The sequence below is a fragment of the Leptinotarsa decemlineata genome, unplaced genomic scaffold (genome assembly GCF_025532065.1).
Source record: "Leptinotarsa decemlineata unplaced genomic scaffold, Ldec_3_MD MMD2_tig00002082_RagTag_RagTag, whole genome shotgun sequence".
Lineage (NCBI taxonomy): Eukaryota > Metazoa > Arthropoda > Insecta > Coleoptera > Chrysomelidae > Leptinotarsa > Leptinotarsa decemlineata.
Genome location: NW_027412573.1, coordinates 8,649,410 through 8,673,900, shown reverse-complemented (window position 1 = coordinate 8,673,900; position 24,491 = coordinate 8,649,410). Strand labels below are relative to the sequence as shown.

The window sequence follows — 24,491 nt, the reverse complement described above, 5'->3', positions numbered from 1 at the left end:
ATTCCGAAGAGTCAACAGAATCCGAAACTTTCTTTGAATCCGACGACAAAGAACATTAGTTTTTACCCCAATAGGGCGTAATTTATTTATTTATTTTTATTCGTAAATTTATTTATATAGTTTTATAGGAAAACAAACGGGACGACCCCAGTATTCATTGTATTTTCATTTGTTGTTGAGAAGATAACCAAGAATGTTTAAAAAGGATAATGAATAATTTTTATATTTATTTATTTTCATGTTTTCAAGTATTTAATTTGTTTTTCAGTGAGCAAGAGTTGGGCACAGCCTATTTTTTTTAATTTTAAATGTAAATACTTTAATTTTACATAATATGTCGATTCAATAAAGGACAACTTCCATTTCTTGACGTTTTGGTAATAAGGAGCCAATATGGAGGGCTAGAATACGACGTATTTAGAAAGGAAATAAGCACTGACAGTTCACATACATCACTGTGGACAGCACAATCGTGCTGGGCTGAGTTTTCTAGTGCATCGTCTTTTGACTTTTCCTCTCACACATGAAAGGTTCACCAAAGAAAAACATACAATACAGGAAATAGCAGCCAGTAACGGTTTCTAGAGGGCTATTATAAATGATATAATAAGGAAGAAAAAGTTCAGGTTGAGAATGAACGAAATCTCGACTTTTTTAAATGACGAAAACCAAGATAAATATATCTCAGTTCCATACCACCAATACACGAAGGACTTTGGAAAGATTTTCAAGGAACTAAGTATGGAGGTGGTTTCTAAAACAAGTCATACACTACAGAGCCTTTTAGGAAATACAAAAGTCTGGAATTTACGATCAATCAAAATAAGATATGAGAAACACTTGGCAGACCTATAATATGGAAGACCAAAAAAATCAGCAGTCGCCCATCATATTTTGCAACAAAACCATTCCATATACTTTATTTCATTAAGATTAGTTAGACAAGTTAACAATAACAGGCATCTAGATGTCTATGAGAGTGTTATTTATTTATGTTTTCTCAAATTATTCGTACTGGACCATTGTCCGTAAAATTATTTTGGTAACTGCAGTTGAAGATTCCTTTACAAGTACGTATTGTGTGAAAAATTTTGGACATAAATGGAACACGAAGAAATTAAAAAATTGGGATGTTTAAAGAAAATTCGAAAAGTAGTGAAGATTGAGGCTAAAGAAGAATAGGTAATCCTAGTACCTAATGAAGTTTATTTGAAATTGAGAAAGAACCCAGCAACATTGCCTAGCAACCAGAATACAAACATTTGGTCTCCCTGGTATTATGGAATATGTTTGTTGTGTCATCAACCAAAATCCGTGGAAGCCGTGTTGAAGTTATTTAAATTATTATAACTGAGAAATGGATTTTGATTTGGACGACGCTTTAGACAGCGACGACAGTTTTTTCGAAGATCCTAAAGCTCTCACCAAGCGAGCAAGTTTAACGAAAACGCCAGAAAAAAAATCCCTGGATAGTTTATTCGGTTTAGCAGATAAAAGTTCAAATGATATCGTAAGTAAAAACGAGAGCGGTTTCCCCAGTAAACCCAAGCAAACCGTCAAATTCGAAGATTCTGTGCCTGAGACGGAAAAGAACCCCACCATTTCCAGAAAACCCAAAGACGATTGGCTTCTTGATTCTACAAATTCACCAGGTGATAAAGGTAAGAAGACTGATTTTTTAGAAGATATTTTGTCGATCAAGCCTAAGGCTGCCAAACCGGAGAGGAAAGTTACTTCCCTGGAAGATATACTGAAAGAAAGCAAAGTCACTGCCGGTCCAAAGACTTCCACTTCCTTGAAAGATATCAAAACATCGGAAAAAGAAACATCCGGAGATTTTGGTTTGTTCTCATCTGGTGCGAATAGGGAAAGAAGGAGGGGTAGAAGAGGGTCAGCAACTGGTGTAGAAGACACTCTGGGGTTGGGATTGTTTCAGGATGAGTTTCAGTCTGGAGATTTCTTTAGCAAAGACAAAAAAACTGGACCGAAAACGGAAGATTTCTCGAGTAGAAATAAGACTGTTAGTGACACAGGTAGGTGACTCAAAATTATATTATCAATTATCGTTAACTCATAAGGTTTATTGGCTATTATTTTTTTTAACATTTTCTGCAGAGGAGCCGAAGTTTCATGAACTTTTTTTGGGGGTATAATTTTCGTCAATCTTAAAAATCAATTTTCCTAAATCAATTAGGATTACTTTGTGCATTGAAACTCGAACAGCTCTTAGAAAACTCATAGGAGTGAAAAACCTAGATTATGTATCCCCTCCAAACATGATGAGTTAATTACGAAACGTAACTTTAGATAGTGTTTTTCTAATTCCTCGATTTTTCGAAAAGAAAATATGTCACAGTTTTTTGTTGTTCCATATGAACCAAGAAGAGTCCGACATTTATGAAATGAGCTGTCGAGCTCATTTCATATCTATTATAGAATAGATATTTTATTATTCAACATACTCTCTCCTCTTGCCTTTGGACAACTTTCCGCGTCTTCTCTCTAGAATTTTTTTATCGTAGAGTAGACAATAACATCGAATAGTATTTCTAATTTTTCAATTGTGACAATTTCGGTTAAATTTTAAATGTTATTGCGCAACCCTGGTTGACTTTTTGGCGCTAACTTGTTTGTTGAAACTTAAGTCGAGAAGAATGTTTGTGTTGAATTCTTGACGCTCGATTGACTGAAAAATAAGTAGAAAAATATTAATACAAAACTGGATCCAAAATGACCATTACGATTCAATTTGTTATTTCAGTGGCTACAAAAGTTTATAATGAAATCTAATGAACGAGAATGTCGCAATACAAATTGGTTTACATCAGACTATGGCAAATATGAAAGTTCGTCTTTTTTTTATGTCTTTCAAAATTGGAGGAGGTAGAGCCAAAAAAATGAATTTCCATAATTCTAGTTTTTGGTGATTATTTCAAAAACAACTACTGATATTCTCGATCCGAATACACATTTTTCTAGTTTCCCAAAATAGGAAACTTTCGTCCGATTTAACCGACATTGTAGGTCTTACCGTTTCTGAGATAGTAATAGTGGGATAAGCTAAACAACGAACTGTATAATTCCAAGAAAATATTTAATCACTTACTTTTACATATTCAAACTATATTAATTTACAAAGGATTCAGGAAAGTTGTGGACTATTCAAGTTAGATACTGTTTTTGATCTATTACTTTGACTAGTTTATTTTCATATGAATGCTTTGAGATGTGACTTTCATTGTATTCTGATTCTACATCCGTGATATGAATCACACCTTAAAAGGTGAGACCTCATTAATCCTAAGCTCGCCAAGGTTTCGACTACTGAGAGTTGTCGTTCGTAGAGAGGCAACAGCTGGTTAGCGGAAAAACAGATTTCACCAGAAACAGAATTGTAGGTACTGTCATTCATTTTTTTGTATTGAAAGTATACATTTAGATGTACACTTTCAATATATTAAGGTGTACATTAAGGTGATTTGACAAGCCAAGGTCTTCAGTATTGTCGCTGAAAAATCCATACATCGACTTGAAATTGTGTACTTGTCGGCGTAAAGTAGTCGCTGCAGAATTTTGATGACAAGGTTCTCATCATCTCGTTCTGGTCATCAAATTCATCGACCGCTGAGGCAGCTGATTTGAAAAGAAATGCTCCAACACTTGCTATTTTATAGTCGCGAACTATGCGGAGGAGAGGATCCTGACGACTTCATAGGCACCATACAATACGGTATAACCGTGATATAGCTGCTTTGGGATGCAAACTAGCTCGAAGGCACATCATTTTCCAATTGCTTCCGACCCAATACATTACTCCAGAGGATCGTAGGTTGGGATCGGAACGGCAAGCATACTTGTAACACCAACTTTGTTCTTCCTTGACAGCTCCTAGAACAAGATCTCTCGGATACTTAGTGCAGAAAAAGTTCTTTACAGCGTCTGGCTCTTGTTAGTGATGTTGTTCAACCTCCAGATACGTCTGTCCTGTATCAAGAAGCTGCAGGATGCTTCGGATGAATCTACGAGATACAAATCCTCTCCGTAAGCCTCGTGTCACTCTTCTTCTCTTCCAACATAGATATTTGCGCATTTGTCTATTACCAACTCAATATCGAAAGCATTCGTGTACTCTTCCACCGGTACCACCCTTAGAGACAGACTAATGTGAAGCTCTTCTACCACTTTTAAGTACTGATTAAGGTGTATACTGATTTTCATCAAACGAGGAAATAGCTATTTGTATAACAAGGGAGGAAAGTGTTATTTTTCCTCCCGAAAATGATTACTGCCCTCCGCTACGCGTCGGGCAGTAATCATTCAAGGGAGGAAAATTCACTTCACCCCCATGTTATACATATGATTTTTCCGCCTCCCTCAAATTTTTAAATAATTTATTTATGAAACTTACAAACAAAATTTATAAAAGAACTAAAACTGAGAAGTAGGTACAGTATAACTCATAGGGACGGTATTTTCATACTTGCATCCTACATATTTTTAATTTCTGCTAGAGTAATTATTTATAGTGATATTAAACGTGCAGTTTTGAGCAGTGGTTATTTGAATACCACTAGAACTGAGAGCTGGATCCAACGCAGTTTTCGTGATATTTTCACTAACTATATTATTATACAGCTGGTATCCCTCGAAAATACTCGTACTTGGCTGATTACAATCAGTTTCATTAACTTTATTGACTCCCATAATTAGGTTCGAAATTTTTTGCTTTTTAGCAAGAGATTGCTGCACATATCCTTCAGCGATATTTGTAGACTTCCAACCTCCGTGTTGCTTTAAAGTAAGAATGTCTCCTCCAGAATTTGCAAGTAAACTTGCCGAGGATCTTCTGAAACTATGCCCGGTATAATTTATGGCATTAGGTAGTTTTAAAAATTCTGCAATTTTTGTAGGAATTTTAGCTATAGGTAGTATTTTTCCCAACCATTTGGTTGATATATTTTCCTACTCTATAGCAGACAAATAAACGTGTCTGATCTATTTTAGGGCGTAACGATATATATTTTCTATAAATATCATTATAATTAGGGCCATTCCCCAGTGAAGCATTGATTACAAACGTTCTCTGAATATTTGTTTTAGAATTTGGTATATTTACTATTATTATTGAACCTTTATCTTCAATATCTGTAGTGGCCATTTTAAGGAGCTCGTCACGCCTGCATGCTCCTGAAATTCCGAAAATGAGGAGAACCTACAAAACAAAGAAAAATAATTAAAAAAAAAGAAAAAAAACTGTCGACGCTGGAATTCGAACCGAAAACTACAAGGCCGTCATGAATAATGAGCGGTGCACCAACTCACTGCGCTACTGAGCCTAATAATTATTATCGGGGGCTTCTAATAAAAATTTATTTAGTTCCTCTCTTGAGAAGGAAGGTTTATTAGGTTTATATCCTTGGTTTTGCCTTTTCAAGAAAGCAATTAATTTTGGGTATTTAATATCCATATTTTCTTTTATTTGAAGCATGGTACGTAGCATCGAATACTTGGACCACAATGTAGAGGCTTTTAGGTTATTTGCTAATATCGAAAAATATCCCAACATAACATTTTCTGAGTAAATACGAATATGCTTTTCTTCGGCCCATCGCTTGAAATGTAAATATTGTTTTTCGTATTTATCTTTAGATTTTTGGGGCAATAAAGATTGTACCGTTACATTAACTTGTTCCAAAATATCCGGTGGTGTATTATTTATATCTTCAAAATCGCTTGAATCACTCATTTTTAAAATATTTTTAATATTTTACAGATATATATTATGTATGGTGAATCACACTTTGAAACTGTCAAACGACCATAGCATGCTATAAAATTTGTCATAAATTCGAAAACCGGATGGATCTATGAATCTAACAAATTATCAATGAAAAAATCGTTAAATTAAAATACCTACTAATTTATACCATATTGCAAAATACAGGTTGTTCTATAAATAAACGGTAAACTTTATATTTATATAATAGAATATAGTTTAGGTTGTCAATGCCCTATAAAATTATTTCATTGATTATGTACCATGACGTCACTTTTACTTTTCCTCCCTAGTGAGGAAAAGTACGACTTTGCTCCCTACAATAAGGCCAGGAAATGTATACTTTGGATAGAGGTAGGCGGAAAACTAATTTTTTCAACCTAGCCAAATAGGTTCTTGTGATATACTGTTTGGAACCTTTGGTGTAGTAATGAATATTACTGGAGTTTTTTCCCAACACCAAATCGTTATTTTTACACCTCGACACGTGTTTCGATCACCAAGTGATCATCTTCAAGAGGAAGATAAAACTAATAACTACTCAAAACTAAAGCAACTTATACTAATCAGGTACATCATACAGGTAGGTAATCAGTAATACCACCCATACAAGTGTACCACCCTAAATTAATTTTACAATTGCAGTAATATTCATAGCCATATAGGTAATCATATTTTGAAAATGTTGATTTTTTCGCTGACAAGGATTTTGACTTGGCCAAAAGATTGAACGAATAATTTGACACATTTTTCTCTATTTCCAGGAATTCCAGATTGGCTTGGTGTTACAAATAAATCTGAAACAACATTCACGGAACGAAGTGAGAAGAAAACCAGTGAAAGTACTCCGATCAAACAGGCCCCAAAACCCACAACCGCAGACAGCGAGAAACTCATCGAGAAAATACCTCCAAAAAACATTGAGAGTACCAGCTCTGTTGCAGTGGAAGACTTTCCGTCCCAATTGAAACCTCAACATATAAATATGGAGTTGCAAAACACTTTCGCTTCCTTGCAGCAGCAAGAATCGCTGTTGTTGGTTTCGATGCAATTCAAAAAGTACGAGGAAGCCTTGAAAGATATCAAAAATCAGCAGCAAGAAATTCTCGGCAAGCAGGACAAGCAATTCAACGCGCTGATAGACGAGTATATAATGAAACAGCAGGTCGTAGAAAATAATATCAGGTTACAGCAGGAGAGGATCAATAATCAGATACAGATGTTGATCTCAACCCCTCTGACCGCGCGAAACGAGAAAATTAAAGAAAGGAAGGATGAGGAGGAGGAAGATCAGGAAGATTCTTGGATGCCCGAAATTATTAATAAAATGAAACAGCGCCATAACGAGGAAATGTTTGTGATGGAAGAATCGTACAAGTAAGCGAACTTTTTATTTCTTTCAGCCTGAAATTCCATAACTCATCTGAGATTCTATCAAATAAAAATAAAGAATGACAAATGAATGCATGTTTGAAATTGTTTCACAAATTTGAATTTTGGAAAAAGGTTTCTTATTTGTTTCATAATGTAATTTATTTGATGGCCACATTTTAGATGTCTATCAATCATTATTCCAAGATTATTTGACACAGTCACTTTCAAGAATTTGTGTACTATTGGTAATTTTGGATTTTCATCTAGTGTCGGCCAATTCCACCACATAACTTTGAAGTTTACTTTTTTATTCGAAGCTACACTTCCCGTGCCAACGACATGATACACAAAAATTCGAAAGTTAACTTGAAGCGACATGCCATATACCGGGTGATATTCTACGGTGGCTCACCCCTATAACTTTTTTATTATTGGAGATAGAAAAACGAAATTTTGAGGGTTGTTTATTACAGTTCAATTTACATTTTTTGACATATTTACTTGCTTTGCCGTACTTCCGGTTTGACCCGAATTGACCCCAACTTTCGATTTTCAAATGGAACATCCTATATATTTTTACTTATTTCGATCGAAAATGACATTCCAAATACAACAATACTTCACTTGTCAATATTTGACAAATTAAATCATTTTTATTTCAATTTTTGATCTAGAATGCCATGAATCGTGTAAATCGCTTCATTCTTGATCAAGTAACATGGGAAAACTACGACTTTGAGGTTTATGACTTCACAGTCGTTTTAAGAACTATTTCACAGTCGCTAATATAAATTTTTTCAGTTGACTTGATTTTTTCATATGGAAAGGGAGTGGCTCGTCGGCTTTTTCTTAAAAATCATTTTCTTAGGAATGATTTGATGCCACACACTTTCACATTATTTTCTCCATTTTTCTGGATAATTGCAAGAAAGAATATGAGAAAGAAATAATACATTCATTTGAAAATATGACAACTCAAAGCCATTGAATAGGTCCATAAGTGCCAATCCACATTTCAGGGTGTCATTCAGATGTTTTCTTGCGACTTGAGAATTGTGAGGTGGCGCTCCATCTTGTTGAAAATAGATATCAACTTGGTTAGCCAGTGGCAAATCTTCAATGGAATCATTAATTTAATTTCTAAGGAACTGTAGATATCTTTCCGCAGTCAGATGTCCGTCGAAAATTATTGGCCCCAAAAGTTTTCCTCCGATAATACCCATCCAGCAATTGAAACTAAATCGCTCTTGAAAATTTCCTTTATGCATCAGATGTAAATTTGTTTTAGACTAGTAGGTAACTTTTATTATTCCTATTGAACATACCCAAGTTGATGAATCGGGTTTCATCTGAATAATTAATTTAAAATGGAAAACGTACATCTTCTCTGTATTTAGTCAAAAACCAGTTGCAATAAGTCAATCTTCGGTTGTGATCGTTATCGTAAAGATGTTGGTGTAGTTGGTACTTGAATGATCGATAATCATATTTGTGAAGAATTCTCCAAACGGACGAATAACTTATATCACACTCAGAAACAATTTGGCGAATTGATGCCATACAATTCACTTCAACATATGCTAACACGTCTACTTCTTTTTCTTCACTGACAATGAAGTTATTGGCATTTTCTTCTGGTTCATTTCGCATTTTTCTTTCCAGTTTTGGAAAATAATGCCGAGTGTGATGGCGATGATTAGGGAACCTCTGAGCATAAATTCGAGCTGCATCAGTTGCACTTTTTTTTGTTTCTCCGTAAATTAGCAACTTGTCAATTTCCTCATTTCTAGTATAATATGCCATATCTAATTATAAACTACACAACAAATAAATTTTTAAAAGTGACACCATATTAATTAGCCTATTTGTTTAGGTAGTCCTAGCAACAGCTTCAATTGTTTGTCACGGATAACTAGAATAACAGGACTTAGTGCATTAGTATACCGAAATACGTATTATTTGTTGAAAAAAAAATCTGTTTTAAAATCTGTTTTTTCGTTAACCAGTTGTCGCACCCCATCGAACGACACCCCTCAGAAGTGGAAACTTGTGCGAACTAAAGATTAACGAGGTCTTATCTTTTAACGTGTGATTCCTAACACGGGTTGGACGATACCAAGTGAAAATCGATCATTCAGACTAGGGTTTCAACCACCGAGCAACACGGCAGTCAATTCGAGTGAGTGACCAAGCACCCACGTCGAACCCCCTGGCTACCGACCGCCGTTATTAGGTATGACCTTTTCTTGCAATGATAAAAGAAAAATTGAGAAAATAAAGTGGAAGTGTGTGGCATCAAATTATTCGTAAGAAAATGATCTTTCGCAAAAAGCCCACGGCGGCGAGCCATCCCCTTTCCATTTGAAAAAATCAAGTTGACTGGAAAAATTCATATTTGCGACTGTGAAATAATTCTTAAAACAAATGTGAAGTCATAAACCTCAAAGTCGTAGTTTTTTCATGTTACTTGATCAAAAATGAAGCGATTCTAGATCAAAAAATAAAAATTGAAATAAAAAATGACTTTGTCAAATATTGACAAGTGAAGTATTGTTGGATTTGGAATGTCATTCTCGGTCGAAATAAGTAAAAATATATAGGATGTCCCATTAAAAAATTGAATGTTGGGGTCATTTCAGGTCAAACCGGAAGTACGGCAAAGCAAGTAAATATGTCAAAAATGTAAATTGAACTATATTGCTCAACCCCCGAAATTTCGTTTTTCTCTCCAATAATAAAAATGTTAAAGGGGGAGCCACCTTAGAGAATCACCCGGTATAGTTTATTTTTCTTCACATATGTCAACTAAACCTTATTTTCAAATATCAATGATGAGCAACTTGTAAGGACATAAATCAAAAAACATGAGATCTGATTGTTGAAAATCACAGAACATTCTAAAATAATCCTATAAATTCATTGTGATTCAATTTTTTTTTAATTAAAATTTTTGAATCTCAATTTGTTTTACAACTAAACTGATTCTGATGTAGAGGAAACTCAATAAATGTACGAGGCATTACCCCATGTGTTGATTATTCATCATATATACAAAATGAAGTTTTTTTTAGGAAACAGATCGACTTGGTAGAAAAATCAAGTTCAGCGCTAGAGGATAAGCTTCAGAATGAATTGAAAACCATGTCGGAGATTTTTGACGAAAAAGTTACTGCCCTAAGAAAGAAACATGAAGAAGAAATCGCACATTACGAAGAGAAAATGAAGGAATGTAAGCAAAAACATAGCGAAGAAATTAAATCGCTGAGGGACAACCACAGAAAGGTAATAGAAGAAATTAAGTTGGACCACGACAACCAAATCGACTATATCAAAGAAATGAAGCGAAAGGAACAAAATATATTGGAAAATGGCAGCATACTCACCGAAAAAATCGATAGTGGTATTGAAATGTTGACTAGCAGCACGAAAACTCTTCAAGAAATCGAAGAAAAAGTCTATCAAACACACGACGTCCTTGCTATAGCCAGAGAAAAGTCAATTGAGTCAAAAGAAAAGGAAATCGTACGTAAGTAATAACTTTCGCTTATAACACACGAAAAATAATCGAATTCTGGAAACTGTAACCATTTTATTGAAAGAATGTACGAGGTCTCTTCAAAAAATAGGGTGAATGTTTGAATTTCGCGGGCTACGTACATCCGATTAGCGTTCATTTTTTTATGTTGGTATACTCGTTTCAAACATATGTTCACAGTTTCAACTAACAATTAGAAATGTTTACCGTGTTCGGCAATTTTCTGCTACCGAAAAAATTGGATCAAAGAATTTGCGTCAAATTTTTTGTGAAAAATGAAATTGAGTGCTCAATAACACTTGACATGTTGACAGTGGCATACGGTGAGTATGCGGAGTCGGAAAAAAGTTTACAAGTGGTACAAGCTCATTCTGGACGCCCCAACACATCAACAACTGATGAAAATGTTAAGAAAGTGAAGAAAACTTATGGAGAATCGTCGAATCACTATTAGAGAAGTTGCTGAGAATGTCGGCATATCGGTTGGCTCATGCCAGGCAATTTTTTCGGAAATTTTGCGATGACGTCAACGGCGATCCAGATTTGCTCAAAAGGGTCATAACTGGTAACGAATCATGGATATATGGTTATGGCAAAGTCCAATCGTCCCAATGGAAGAACACAGGAGAGCCAAGATCAAAAAAAGCAAGCCAAGTTCGATCAAATGCCAAGGTTTTGCTCACTATTTTCACCGATTACCGTTGCGTAGTTCATCAGGAATCCTTGCCACATGGTCGTACGGTCAATAAGGGGTATAATCTTGAAGATATGCACCGCTTGCGGGAATCAATACGAAGAAAACGTCCGGTATTGTAGAAAAACAATTAATGGATTTTGCATCACAATAATGCACCTGCTCAATCGTCATTGCTTGTTCGTAATTTTTCGGACAAAAACAACACCGTAGTCATGCTTCAGCCACCGTATTCTCCAGATTTGGCCCCTTGAGACTTTTTCCCGTTTCCAAGATTGAAGAGTTCCTGGAAAGAACGGCGTTTTGCGACGATTGAGGAAATGAAAATCTAATCGCTGAGAAAGCTCAAGGACATACCAAAAAGTGCATATCAGAACTGCTTCGAGGATTGGAAAAACTTTGGCAAAAGTGGGTGGAGACTACTTTGAAGGGGACAAGATAGTTATATCGTTTACTCGTTTATTTGACTTCAGGTGTACGCCATTTCATTTCGTCACAAAGAGGGGGAATTTCAAATTTTAGCAAAACCGAATAGTATTCACATCGGAAAACGGTAGCAATTGATTTAAGTATGTTTTATGAGATAAAAGTTCCTTGTATTTTTTCTAAGTCAATAGACGTATTACATTTGATCAGAAATTTGATGGATACTTACCCATTTTTTGGGAACATATTCAATATAATATTTTGATTTCAGTAATGAGAAACACTTTACAAAAATGCAGAGATTCAGCCGAAAATGAAAGAGCTCAGCTAATGGCTTTGGTGAGGAATCTAGAGACCAAAATTGCTGAACAGAGTGCTAACGCTCAAGAAGATAGATGGGCTCTTCAACAGGCTGCTGCTACTCTATCTGCCAGAGCAACTGCCCTAGAAAGAGAAGCAGAATTCAACAGAAATTCAATCGAGAGAGAACGAGAACAATTGAAGGTGATAATATTAATATAATTGTGTATGATAGAAAGTGTCATCTCATAAATTAACGATTCAAGAATGAAGTCTTTTGATGAAAAATGAGAAATAAAACTTTCTGTTTTATACTAACACTGGTATTAAACATAGAAAGTTTCATTTCTCATGATGATCTCCTACCAAGACCAATTTATTGGTCTTTTGTTATCACTTAGGAGGACTTTTTCATCTCAAATTGAACGAGGAGTTCAAAAATGAAATGTATTTGAGAAAAGTCCGTAGGTGTATCATTTTTTTCCTCAAAAATATCAAAGTCAATTCCGTACCCAAGCCACTGTTAAAGTTGAAAATTATTTTTTGATTGAAAAATATAAACTTTTATAAACTGTCATACTTACCAAATAACACTGAAATATCCCAAATGGTTTCGGAAATATTAAATAATTTACATTTTTTTTGTTTAAACTTCAACACCTTGTATTTTCGTTACGGGACAGTTTAACATTATTTTTTCATGTACTTTACACCCTTGAATATTCGCATATCGTTAAGGAACACCCCGTATATTTGAAAAAACTTTTATGACTTAATTATATACTCAACTTTTATTTTTAGACTCTAAAGGAATCGTTACTAGCGGAACAAGAAAAAATGATCACGCAACTAACCGAAGAAAAACTTTTAATAAGTACCGAAAAAGTAAGACTGGAGACTTCCAGTAAATTGACCACCAACTTCGAAGCCGAAAAAGCGAAAAGAGAAGCAGAAACTGCCATTCAAGTGACCAAAGAACTCACAGAGAAGGTGAACCAAGAGAGGGAGGCTCTCTTTCGCCAAAAATCAGAACTGGAAACTGCTAGAAGAAACCTTGCCGACAGAGAAAGAGAACTGACAGAGAAAGAAACCGAACTTGACTTGTTGGTACAAGAAACGAACAGAAAACTGAAAGAGAACCGAAAACTTCTTACAAATGCCAAAAGGGTGGAGAATATATACAATGAGAGACTGCAAGAGCTGCAGAATCAATGGGTGTCGATTTCGAATAGGGAGAAAAAATTATCCGAGGAAAAGATACAATTATCCAAAGAAAGATTGGCTTTGTATACTTCTTCGAAAACGTCCAAAACTAAAAATTGCGTGCTCTGTAAACCTGAGGAAGTATTATTACACCACGAAGGAACTTCCGCCTCGAATATGAATATACAAGATGATATAATTGCTACCACGGTAAGGATATAATTGAAACATAAGCATTTTCCCGAAGCATCAAAAATAAACCGCCCCATCTTGAATTACTTCTTGCTAGGTAGCAAAGGAACCTATATACACAACCAAATTTAAAAGACACTAAGTTGGTGACGTCAGGATTTGATGTCCAAATAATTTTCAAGCATCTCCCTGTGACGCCACTTTAGTTGCAACTGACACCACTTGACAAACAGTTTAAAATCAGGAATAACTAATTTTGACAAATGTTTTCACCATTTAATTGTAACTGACGCCAAGAAGCAACTGTGTGCCCTTATCTCACTTTCAGCTAAAGCAAAAACCTGTAAAAAACAGACATAAACATACCGTTATTGAGTCAGTGGAAGCGGTTCCATAAATTTTTGCATTTTGTTATAATTCATTTTATTTTTGCCCTATTTTACGAGAACGGATCAACCAATTTCAGTTTTCAAAACGGGGTTGAGTGAGGATTTTTAAGATGTTTAAAATGATGTGTTACAAGATAGGGGGTGCCATTTAAAATTATTAAGTGGGGGTAGCTAGGGGTAAGGGGGTTGAACCTAAAATACCACTGGCACTGGTTTTAAACTTTCCCCTCGATATCTAAATTGACGTGTTTTTTTGCCTACGGCAAATTCTCCCTGCTACACGAAGTACTAGGGGTGGGAAGTTTTGAAATGAAGGCACTGTATACATACATACATATATATATATATATATATATATATATATATATATATATATATATATATATATATATATATAATGTTTAAATATGAGCTTGAATAATCAGACAGACTTATTCTGGTATAAGATTATTCACAAATCTTATTATACAAATATAGGACATTCAAACTGGTTTTTCACAAAAAGAATATAGTTTATTTATCCTAGTTTTTTCCCTGAAGTATGAATTCTTTTGATAATTTTTTGAATTCTACGATATTTTCATAGTTTCTCAGATGGTTAGTTGGAATGTCACAAAGACGATTCAGTACTTTTAATGTTCTCTTACAAACAATGGAAATTTTGTTGAAGGTATTTTTACAGCATAATCACCGTATATTTAATAAATATTTAATCCGGCTAAGAATATGTGAGTCCAAAATTTTTTTGCTATTTCTGGTTTCAATTTTGGACACCTGCGTAGTACTCCAACAATGGCAGAATTTTTTTTAATAAGTTGGTCAATGATCTCACAACCTCAAAAAGTCTTTTGAACAAAGCAATATCCAATCAATCTAAAGAATCCTTTGACGCCAGGGTTCTAATTCTACCTATCAAATATCCAATCACTTGATTGTATAGTTTTATCATCACACTCGGGAATGTAGTTCATTTTAATTTATTTTGGCCATTCTTCTTAGGGTTTAGATACACGTACATTACGGATGCGACTGGAAGCCTGTGATGATGCTGAAAGTGAAGTGAGTAAAGAAGAAAGTAACTCGGCGAAAATTAATGTTTTGCTGGTGTAGTTGTAAATATTCACATGAGCTATTTTTATAAGCAATTAAAGTTTTTGTTAAAGATTATTTGTTCTGCATCTCATTTTTCAAATTCCATTTCCGATTCAACTTTTTGGCACTAGTTATCAAATTACGAGTATTTGTCTGAAATACGGACTTTTCTATTTCAAAATCCACCCCTTTCAATTTACAAGATGATTCAATTATTTCCATTATAAATCTGATGACAACTTAAAAACTAATTACAAACTAGTGGAGAAACACTTTTGGCTGGAAACCTATGAAATTAATGACAAGAAAATGTGTTCAAGAGACTCATGTAAAAAAGGTGAAAGTATTCAAAAAATTACTTTCAATCCGGTTCGAAGGACCAAACTTTTGACGATCATATGTGAAATATCTGGATTTTGAGGCGAGTACTTATTGTTTTATATGAATATGAATCAGTAAAAAAATTAAATAAAACTCCACCAATGGAATAAACAATGTATTCAGTAAAATAGATTCTCATCAAGGAGTTTACTATGCGATCATTTACATTATATTGACGAATCTTCTGACAAAAGTGAATACATAATTCGGTAGAAACAAGTAGTTTGAATTTCCGTTGAGAATTATCCTGATCGAGCAAAACATATAAATGTATAAAATTATAAAATCTACGAGAATTTACTATAACAAACGAAAATAGATGTTATTCTCTTGAGTAGAATGCATAATGATGGTTAATATAACCGTCACTTTTGCAAACTTTTTCAACTCTATAATGATCAGCTTTTTTCTAAGCGGAAATGCCTCCAAATCAAAAATAGTGCCACTTTCCCAAAACAGCATCTTTAATGGCATCTATATACTGTGCTGGAACCCAGTAGATCCAATATCGAGAAGCTTCGGTGGGCCCCAATTGAATTCCCTGTAAGAAATGGTGTGAAAACTGAGTGTTAGGATTTTATGAAAGTGCTGAATGCCAGAGTATCTTCATTTCATGGAACCCGAGGAAATTTTTCAATGTGATTTACACTGATCTCGCCAAGAATATTTAAGCAACTTTAGGTATTCCTCAAGAATCATATATTGGTGCAATTATATTTTCATTATTCATTAATGATATTTCAACACTCAAAAGTCTCACTCTACACTAATCTGAAAATGTTTATAGACAAGTAACTTCTTCAGATGACCGTTAAATAATTCAAACCGACCTAGATAATTTCTTCAGATAAGTAGATAGGTCTGAAGTAAGTCTATTCAACCCGTGAGCTTTTTATTGTGGCAGACTCCAAATCAAACTCAATCAACTATATTCAGTTTCTTAACAAAGCCCATTATTTTATTAGGTGAGTGATATTTCAGGTCAGTCAGCAAAGTATGTGCTTTGTTACCAGTGCCTGAATTTCCTTGTGAAGAATAATCCATTCCAATGCTGACAAACCATGGAACATTTTCCTTAATCTAAAGAGAACCTGATTGACAGTCAGTTTGTGACTATGTCTCTATGTTTGCTGTTTGTGATTTGTATTTCATTTTATCTTGTGTTCCTATTTTTAATAATTATATTTTTGTTGTTTTGTGGTATTAGGATAGTTATGCTGTTCTGTAGATACTTATGAATGAATAATCAACCGTTAAAACTATAGATTTGCTACAATCAACAGTTTAAACTATAATCGACAATTCAAAGTGTTAATTAAGGTTAAAACTGGAACAGTTTCGAATTTGTCAAACTGTCAATTGCGGGTAATCAACCGTTGGAACTGTCAAATATGAATAATCAAAAGTTTGAATTGTCAATTATAGATAATCAACTATAAAAAATACTCTGTGGTTCTCCAGTGCTTTCACAGAGCTGTGTTCAAGATAATTGTCTTACCATTATATGATACTGCTCGTATTCCTCTATAGGTTCCGAAACTACACTTTTGATGGAGCCCATGGGTAACTTCTCGGTTCTTTCCTTGGTACTCAACCACAACTGATCGCTTTCCAATTTAAAAGTTAACCTAACTTTCCCCCCGTGCTTATTCAACATACCGGATAAGGGCACAGGTGGCAATTCTTCCTGGAAATATTTCATGTAGAAACGTACACCTTTCAACCAAGCTCACCTTAAATAAACCTTGATATTTTTTATTCCTGGCATAACGTCTTCTGGCAGTCCTTTATCTAAGACTTTTCGGTGGATTTTTTGCTTGCATAGGGGTTCTTTAGACGTTGTAGCTTTCTCCATTTCTACTATGTCCTGAAAAAATTTATATTAGCATTTTTCAGAATTGTCTCTTGGGGAGTCTGCGAGAATAAGAGAAATTTTCCAAATCTATTTTCGGTAAAGATATTTTGAGACTGATGTAACCCTTGTTTACTAGTGAAAAACCATTTGTATTGGCAAAAATAAATATTTTGGACAAAAATTCAGCAACTCTGCTAAATCCAAAATCCATGAATAAAATTGTAAAAAAGTTGAATCAGAATTAGTGCCACTGATTCGTAAGCTGATAAACATTACTTCATTAATTTCAGCCCGAAGTAATGGGTAAAATGACGAAGTCAAACCTTTATTAAAATCAGGAAATGAAGATCATGTGACGAATTAAAGAGAACAAGTGATTATTTATAAACCAATTTCAATTTTACCTAAAATTATCTAAAATTATTATTAGATATTCAATATATTCGCCTCGGATGTCTTGGCAGTTTCCTAATTTTGAATAAAACTGTCTTAGTTTTGTATACGACACTTTTAACATTCCTCTCACGAAAAATCTAACAGAGTGAGATCAGATTATTGTACTGGTCATCCTATCTCTTCTCATCTCCCTATTTACCCTTTTGGAAATATCAGGTCAAAGTTCTTCCAGTCATTGATTCAATGATGTGATGATGATCGATTCTGTATATTGTATTCACTGGAACTTGGTGGTATGTTGTATTAGGATATAATTTTTGCTCAATTTTTTATTATCAAAATTTCTATCTATCAGATGATTTTTTTAATATTTCACTACAATGAAAGAAAAACTTCAAAAAACTGTGACCCGATTACAACAAATAAAAAAAACACAAGATAAGTGCCAATTGCTTCATTTTTATCGACATTAGAAATATCCAACACCAAAACACTATCTTTCACAATAAAATGAAAGCATTCAGCATTCAAGTTGTTTTTTTTTTTTAATATATTTTATGTACTCTTTTTTTTGTGGTCAGGCTAAAGTTTTTCAGAATTTTGCATTCACTTCAATCTTTCAAATTTTATCCGTTAATGACTACATAACATGCACACTCTACTATGTGTTACCACAACTGTTTCATTTAAACTAAAATGATAGTGTATTTACGATTGTTCAATCCAAAAAAAACCTATACATATATTTTTCAGAATCAAACCAAACAATTCTAAACTTTCAACAGAAAAGTTTCATCTTTAGAAAAAAGATATAAGTGGTGCATTGGATATGTTCTTTTTGCACCACTGATATTCAGAACTGCTGATAGATAACTCTAGTTCTAAAGACTGAAATATAAATATATATTTTTGGTATTTGGTATATTTTACACTAAACTATATTCATATTTATATGATTGCACATTTTCTCCTTCATCAATTGACATTCCACTCGATACACTGGTGAACATAAAAGATTCGAAACCACCCACTATTTTGGATGTAACATCCGCCACATTGATTTTGTTCATATTGCCTATGTCACCCAAACCAGGCGATATGGTGGCACATAAGGTTAGGTTTAGTGCTTTTAGGCTTTAATTATATACCTTCAATCAATCAATCAATCATTCATTTCCCATAATTGACAACATACATTGTATAGGGATAGTCACAGATACTACACAACTATAAAACTTACAAACTAATGAGTGTATATTATAAATAAGTAAATTACTTGCTCAAAAATTCGGTCACAGTATAAAAAACTTTGTCCAATTAAAAATATTTTGAGTTCTTTTTTAAATTCTATTTCCCTAGTGGAATTTCTTACTGACTCAGGTAATTTGTTAAATAACCTTTCCCCAATACAGTTTGGCGAGGAAATGGTAATATTCAATCTGACAAAAGGTATACACAAGAGGTTCTTTTGTCTTGTATAGATGTTATGTGTGTTGTAATTCTTTGGGATTCCTCTATTTCTATAGAGGAATAAACATATCTCAAAAATAAATAATCCAGTCAGAGTTGAAATGTTCAGTTTTTTGAAAAGATCTCTGCAAGAGTGTTGTCTTGATTTTCCTGCTAAGCACCTTACCAATCTCTTTTGTGCAATAATTGTGTTCCTAGAATGTATGGAGTTGCCTCAGAAATCAATACCATATCTCAAACGAGATTCCACCTGTGCATGGTAGAAGTTCATTAATTGTTCATGAGTAAGAATAATCTTCAAATTATAGATCAAGTAATAGAATGAGTTAAGGTTAGATGTTAGTGATTCGCAATGTGTTTTGAACTTAAGATTTTTGTCTAGTTCAATACCTAGTAATTTCACATTATCACTGGTTACAATTTTTTCTTCCGGATCTTCATCAAGTAACGGCCGAATCAATCAGAAAAATAGATAGTTTAATTCTGAAGTCCTCATTGTGTTGTTGGGCTGTCTGAAATTTTACGATAGTTGTTTTGTCTGGATTGAATGATAATTTATTTGACCAAAACCTATGTATTGTTCTTCACACTATTTGTGAATGATATGAATGATACCCCATACAGTTATAGATTTGATAGAAATAGTCAAACTAATGATTCTATTTCATGTTTCATATGCATGGTATATACACTATGGATCTGATATGCCCTTTTTGGTATGTCCTTGGGCTCCCTCAGCGATTCGGTTTTCATCTCTTCTATGGTCACAGAACGCCGTCCTTTCATGGGCCTCTTCAATCTTGAGAACAGGAAAAAATCGCAGGAGGCCAAATCTAGTGAATACTGTGGCTGATGCATGATTACGGTGTTGTTTTTGGCCAAAAAATTACCAACTAGCAATGACTAGTGAGCAGTCGCATTATTGTGATGCAAAAGTAATTAACTGTTTTTCCACAATAACCGGACATTTTCTTCATATTGCTTCTCGTAAGCGGCGCATAACTTCAACATAATACTCCTTATTGACTGTACAACTATGTGCCAGGAACTCCTGATGTACTACGCTACGGGTAATCAAAGAAAACAGTGAGCAAAACCTTGACATTTGATCAAACTTGGCGAGCTTTTTTTAGTATTGGCTTTTCTTTATAAAGGTGTATCCATTTTTATGACATGCCTCAGCAAAGTTTCACTTTTCCAGGCTTTTATCAGTTTATTTAGGAGTTTATTCATTACTGCATATTTTTTATAATAAAATGTCATAAATAAACTTATCTCTAATGAATGTCTTTTCTCCACACCTGGGTTGTGTTATCAGATATTAGATTAGTAATCAGAAGATATATATGAGGAATGGTAATACCATGATTCCTAATTGAATGATAATATGAATATTTTACTGAAATTTTTTGGCGTTCCCCAGAATATGAGTTCAAGAGACAAAATCAACTGTACCAGGTCAAAATATGCTATTCTCAAAATTTCGAGCAATACAATATTTTTTAGTCTTTTTATGACAAAGCATATCAAAGTCAGTTCACTCACAGTAGAATCGATAGCTTTCCCTATCTCATACTATCATCTGAAGTCATTCCTAGGAATTTTGTAGAGGTAACCTCTTAAATTCAAAATTCAGACAAATATTTTTTGGTAGAAAAATTGTAGATAGTTATATTGTCACAGAAATTAACTACAGCACAGAAATTAGATAACAATATAGAATTATTAGATTCATTATTTATTCTAAAAATAAGTGTTATCCACAGATAATTTCTACCACTTATCATAAATGGTATAAAAGAACAACAGGACCAGGATGAATTCCTGTGATACACCAACTTTCGCATGAACTTCTTTTAATCTGGCATTTGTATAACCACTATTTGTTTCCTTTCACTTGTTGGCATCACCATAAATTATTGAGCTATTCAATTATTTGATCAGAAGAACACGAAGACAATGATTTATTGTTCAGCGAATCAAATACAATTAGAACTCACTTATAATAATGCGTGAGCAGTAGAGAGGCTGTATTTACTCAGATGCCTAAGAGCATACCTACTTTTTTAAGTTTACTTACTAACCATTGACCTATCAGAAAAAATAATTTGATGGTCAAATTACCTGCTTGCTGACTGATGAAACAGCCAGAACATCATTCAAAGTTGAACCGACTAACATAATCTTGGATCCCTTAGTGATGCCTGAACTAGAAACTGTTTGATTATCTTGAAGAAGACCTTTATACATGAGTTTTTGCATTGCATCTGGAACACCTGAGAAAACAAAAAATAATTTTAACTGATACTGTAATCAGGATCATAAAGACAGTGTTTTAAAGCACCACATATTATTTTGAACCCAAGAGTTGTATCTCTGTCCTATACTTTGCAGAAGTCTTCAGAAATGTATGCCATTTGTGGTTTTTGTAATGGGGACGTGCATTTTAAAAACTCACTAAAAGTGAGTTCCTAAAATAGTAAATTTTTCACCTTTTGAGTGATAGTATCTCCTCAAGAGTAAGTCTAATTTCAAAAACTAGCGCGTCATTAAAACGAATATTCACGTGACTTACAAGCAAAAAAACTTTAAAATTTTGCGCCAGTCAAGTTATCAAAATTTACACAATTTTGACCAACTGCCAAAGCCACTTCTACATGAGGAGCAAACCAACCTAATAAACCCTGTAATTGTTTCTTGAAGTCGGAGATAGTGGTCTTGGATGTAGTTGAAACATCATATTTCTTTTTATTATATACAACTTTCACCTCAACCATGTCATCTTCACCATTCACAGTGTTATTAATAGAATTTGTTTCATCCATATCTGTTTTAGGAATCTTGCAGTCTGACGGTTCAGTTAACTTATCACTCTCTTCTTTGGTACAATTTTTTTCCACAATATTCAAGTGTTTTTCATCAGTACAATTACTTTTAGAACCTGAAATGAAATATTGGAAATAGGTATCATGATTTGCAGTAATCAACCTATTATATATAATATATAAAAAGAATACGTGATGATATTGTGTATAAACAATTTTCTTCATAAACTTACCTACACACTCCATTTTGCTCGATCTATTAAATTTTCTGTTTAGTCAAATAAAATGATCAAATTGATTATCATCCCTTGAAATCTTTTTCTACTTCTTTTGTAGTCATTTAATTTGACTTTGACAGCCCGTGTTGCCAAGCAAACAACGCAGTTTTGTTGCCATCCCTTTACAATTAATATGTTAGCGTTTCACGACATAAGTGATCGCCTATTTTCAGGAGAATAATGAACTACCGCCTGAGCAGTGGTTTATAACCAGAAATGTATTGACCTATAAAGGTTTCTTGTTGAATGCCTTGGAAAATTTCAAGCAAGTTTACTGTATTCATACAAATTTTTCTAAATAAATAAATCATAATTCTCATCGAAAAACTTAGGTCCTTAGAAATTACTGATGAAATAATTGCTTGAGTCATGAGTTCTCTCACCGGAAGAAGTCAGAGATTCAAGATCAACACAGGAGTCCCACAGGGTTCACTTGTGGACCTCGGTTATTCAAATTATATATTAATTTATCTATGTGATTTCGTTTATAATGTTGCAAATTCAGTAATTTTTGTTTAAATGTGGTTAACAGTTAAGTGTTGCTTCTTAATAGTAACGATTCCAACTTCCATTGTCTACTTACTAAATGTAACTTTTGAAATTCATCAATTATCAGATAACAACTTTTTGGTGAATGCTATTTCACACTGTACATACTTTTTTTTGATTCCATAATTTTGTTAAATAGAGACGGTGGAAGTTCAACCATAAATATTCATTTTTAAAATAGGTTGCATATACTTCATAAATGCTGTAATTAGTAGTGATGAGATTTTCACTCACTTTCAAAATTTTATGGAGAACGTTAATGAAACCAAAATGGTCTACTGAATTTATATATATATATATGATGGAATCGGCCGATACTTGATGAAAATCAATAACTAACGTATTCCAAAAACACTTTATTGTGAGATTTTCACTAAATTGTTTTACAAAAACGCAACACGTGTTTCGCCATACAATGGCTTCATCTGGCGTGTCTTTGGAAAAGACACGCCAGAAAATCCTTAAACTGTGTTAGGTATTTAACATTGATTTCAATCAAATATTATCAACTTGCTTTCAGTATATGGGAGCATTTTTTTAAAATAAATAATGCATTCATAGAAACATTTTTCTTTATTGTGTTCCTTTAAAAAATAACAACCTTGAAACTAGATTTGTAATTAATTAATGCCTGTGTGAAAATATTCACACATACAATTATTCAATAATATGCTTAAATATCAACTGTATAATATATAATTCTCTATCCAGAAAAAAACAAAAAATGGTTTATTCAAATGTAATCAAAATTTATCTTATTATCTGAAGATTCCCATATGAGTGTCAAAGTCGGATAACTATGAATGTGTAGATGAAATTTGGTCATAAAAGAACAATAAAAAAGATGAGATCAATACAATAACTTCAAAACTCGGAAAAAAGTAATGAAATTCTATATTCCTAAATACAATTATTTAGTGTATTCTTTTTCGCATAAACTTCGAAATATCTATTCGATCAGGGTTATCATTGAAGTTTATATATGTTTATTGTTTCTTCTCATTTTCATTTTATTCATAACTTCATAACATATGAATATCCAAACTAATTTTTAATGCACAGGTTATATTAATCTGTTTTCCTCCCATTTTCATCAATTGAAATATCAGTGAAGTGATTAGATTATGAAGAATAAAGAATCGAAACTTTCTATGTTTTTTACCTCTTTTATTTGTAACTGACGTTACCGCAGTTTCATCCTATAAGGACATTTTCAAACTATAGAATACTGTCGTATCATACAAACATAGTTTAATGTATAAGTTTGAAAATGTCCTTATAGGACGAAACTGCAGTAACGTTAGTTACAAATAAAAGTGGTGAAAAACAAAGAAAGTTTCAATTCTCTTTTCTTCATTATGATCTCCTACCACGTAGTAACGGCTACATCCATCAATTTATTTTTTACCACTTTTCTTTGTTTAATGTATGAGTTTGGAAATGTCCTTATACGACAAAACTGTAGTAACGTTAGTTACAAATGTAAGTGGTAAAAAACATAGAAACTTTCAATTCTCTTTTCTTCATAATGATTTCCTACCACGTAGTTAACGGCTACATCCATCAGTTTAGTGATTACGATTAATTTTGAAACTGAGTTAGTCGTACAAAGCTAGTAATTGTACATACAAACTGTAACCGTTTGCTACTTATTAGAATACTGTCGTATCATACAAATTAATCTCCGTAATTCTTTATTCTGGCTTATTTGCTTATTAAATGCTTACAAGAGAGTATGTCGACTTGATCAACGATT

The 24,491-nt window shown here is 33.5% G+C and overlaps 2 protein-coding genes across 2 annotated transcripts; one reads left to right on the top strand and one right to left on the bottom strand.

The window, feature by feature from the left end:
* Positions 1-1,268: 1,268 nt before the first annotated feature.
* On the top strand, positions 1,269-15,056 carry LOC111504558 (uncharacterized). Its single transcript, XM_023159142.2, has 6 exons — positions 1,269-2,033; positions 6,541-7,153; positions 10,222-10,676; positions 12,077-12,309; positions 12,907-13,518; positions 14,889-15,056. Exons 1-6 carry the CDS (start codon positions 1,358-1,360, stop codon positions 14,997-14,999), a joined length of 2,700 nt encoding a protein of 899 aa, XP_023014910.2. The 5' UTR covers positions 1,269-1,357; the 3' UTR covers positions 15,000-15,056.
* A 408-nt stretch (positions 15,057-15,464) lies between these two features.
* Positions 15,465-22,294, bottom strand: LOC111504559 (ubiquitin domain-containing protein UBFD1). The gene is made up of 6 exons (XM_023159143.2): positions 22,142-22,294; positions 21,758-22,024; positions 21,208-21,359; positions 17,107-17,229; positions 16,861-17,049; positions 15,465-15,903 (listed from the first exon to the last, which is right to left on the bottom strand). The coding sequence occupies exons 1-6, from the start codon at positions 22,152-22,154 to the stop codon at positions 15,793-15,795; spliced, it is 855 nt and encodes a 284-aa protein (XP_023014911.1). The 5' UTR covers positions 22,155-22,294; the 3' UTR covers positions 15,465-15,792.
* Between the last annotated feature and the right edge of the window lie 2,197 nt (positions 22,295-24,491).

What these genes read in the sequence shown, in the direction of transcription:
- LOC111504558 (XM_023159142.2), top strand. Translation starts at nt 1,358, where the DNA reads ATGGATTTTGATTTGGACGACGCTTTAGACAGCGACGACAGTTTTTTC. An exon ending in TAAGACTGTTAGTGACACAG is followed by an intron (nt 2,034 to 6,540) that starts GTAGGTGACTCA and finishes CTCTATTTCCAG; the next exon opens with GAATTCCAGATTGGCTTGGT. An exon ending in ATGATATAATTGCTACCACG is followed by an intron (nt 13,519 to 14,888) that starts GTAAGGATATAA and finishes CATTCTTCTTAG; the next exon opens with GGTTTAGATACACGTACATT.
- LOC111504559 (XM_023159143.2), bottom strand. An exon ending in ACAATTACAGGGTTTATTAG is followed by an intron (nt 21,360 to 21,757) that starts GTTGGTTTGCTC and finishes TTGTTTTCTCAG; the next exon opens with GTGTTCCAGATGCAATGCAA. An exon ending in CAGGAATAAAAAATATCAAG is followed by an intron (nt 17,050 to 17,106) that starts GTTTATTTAAGG and finishes AAATATTTCCAG; the next exon opens with GAAGAATTGCCACCTGTGCC.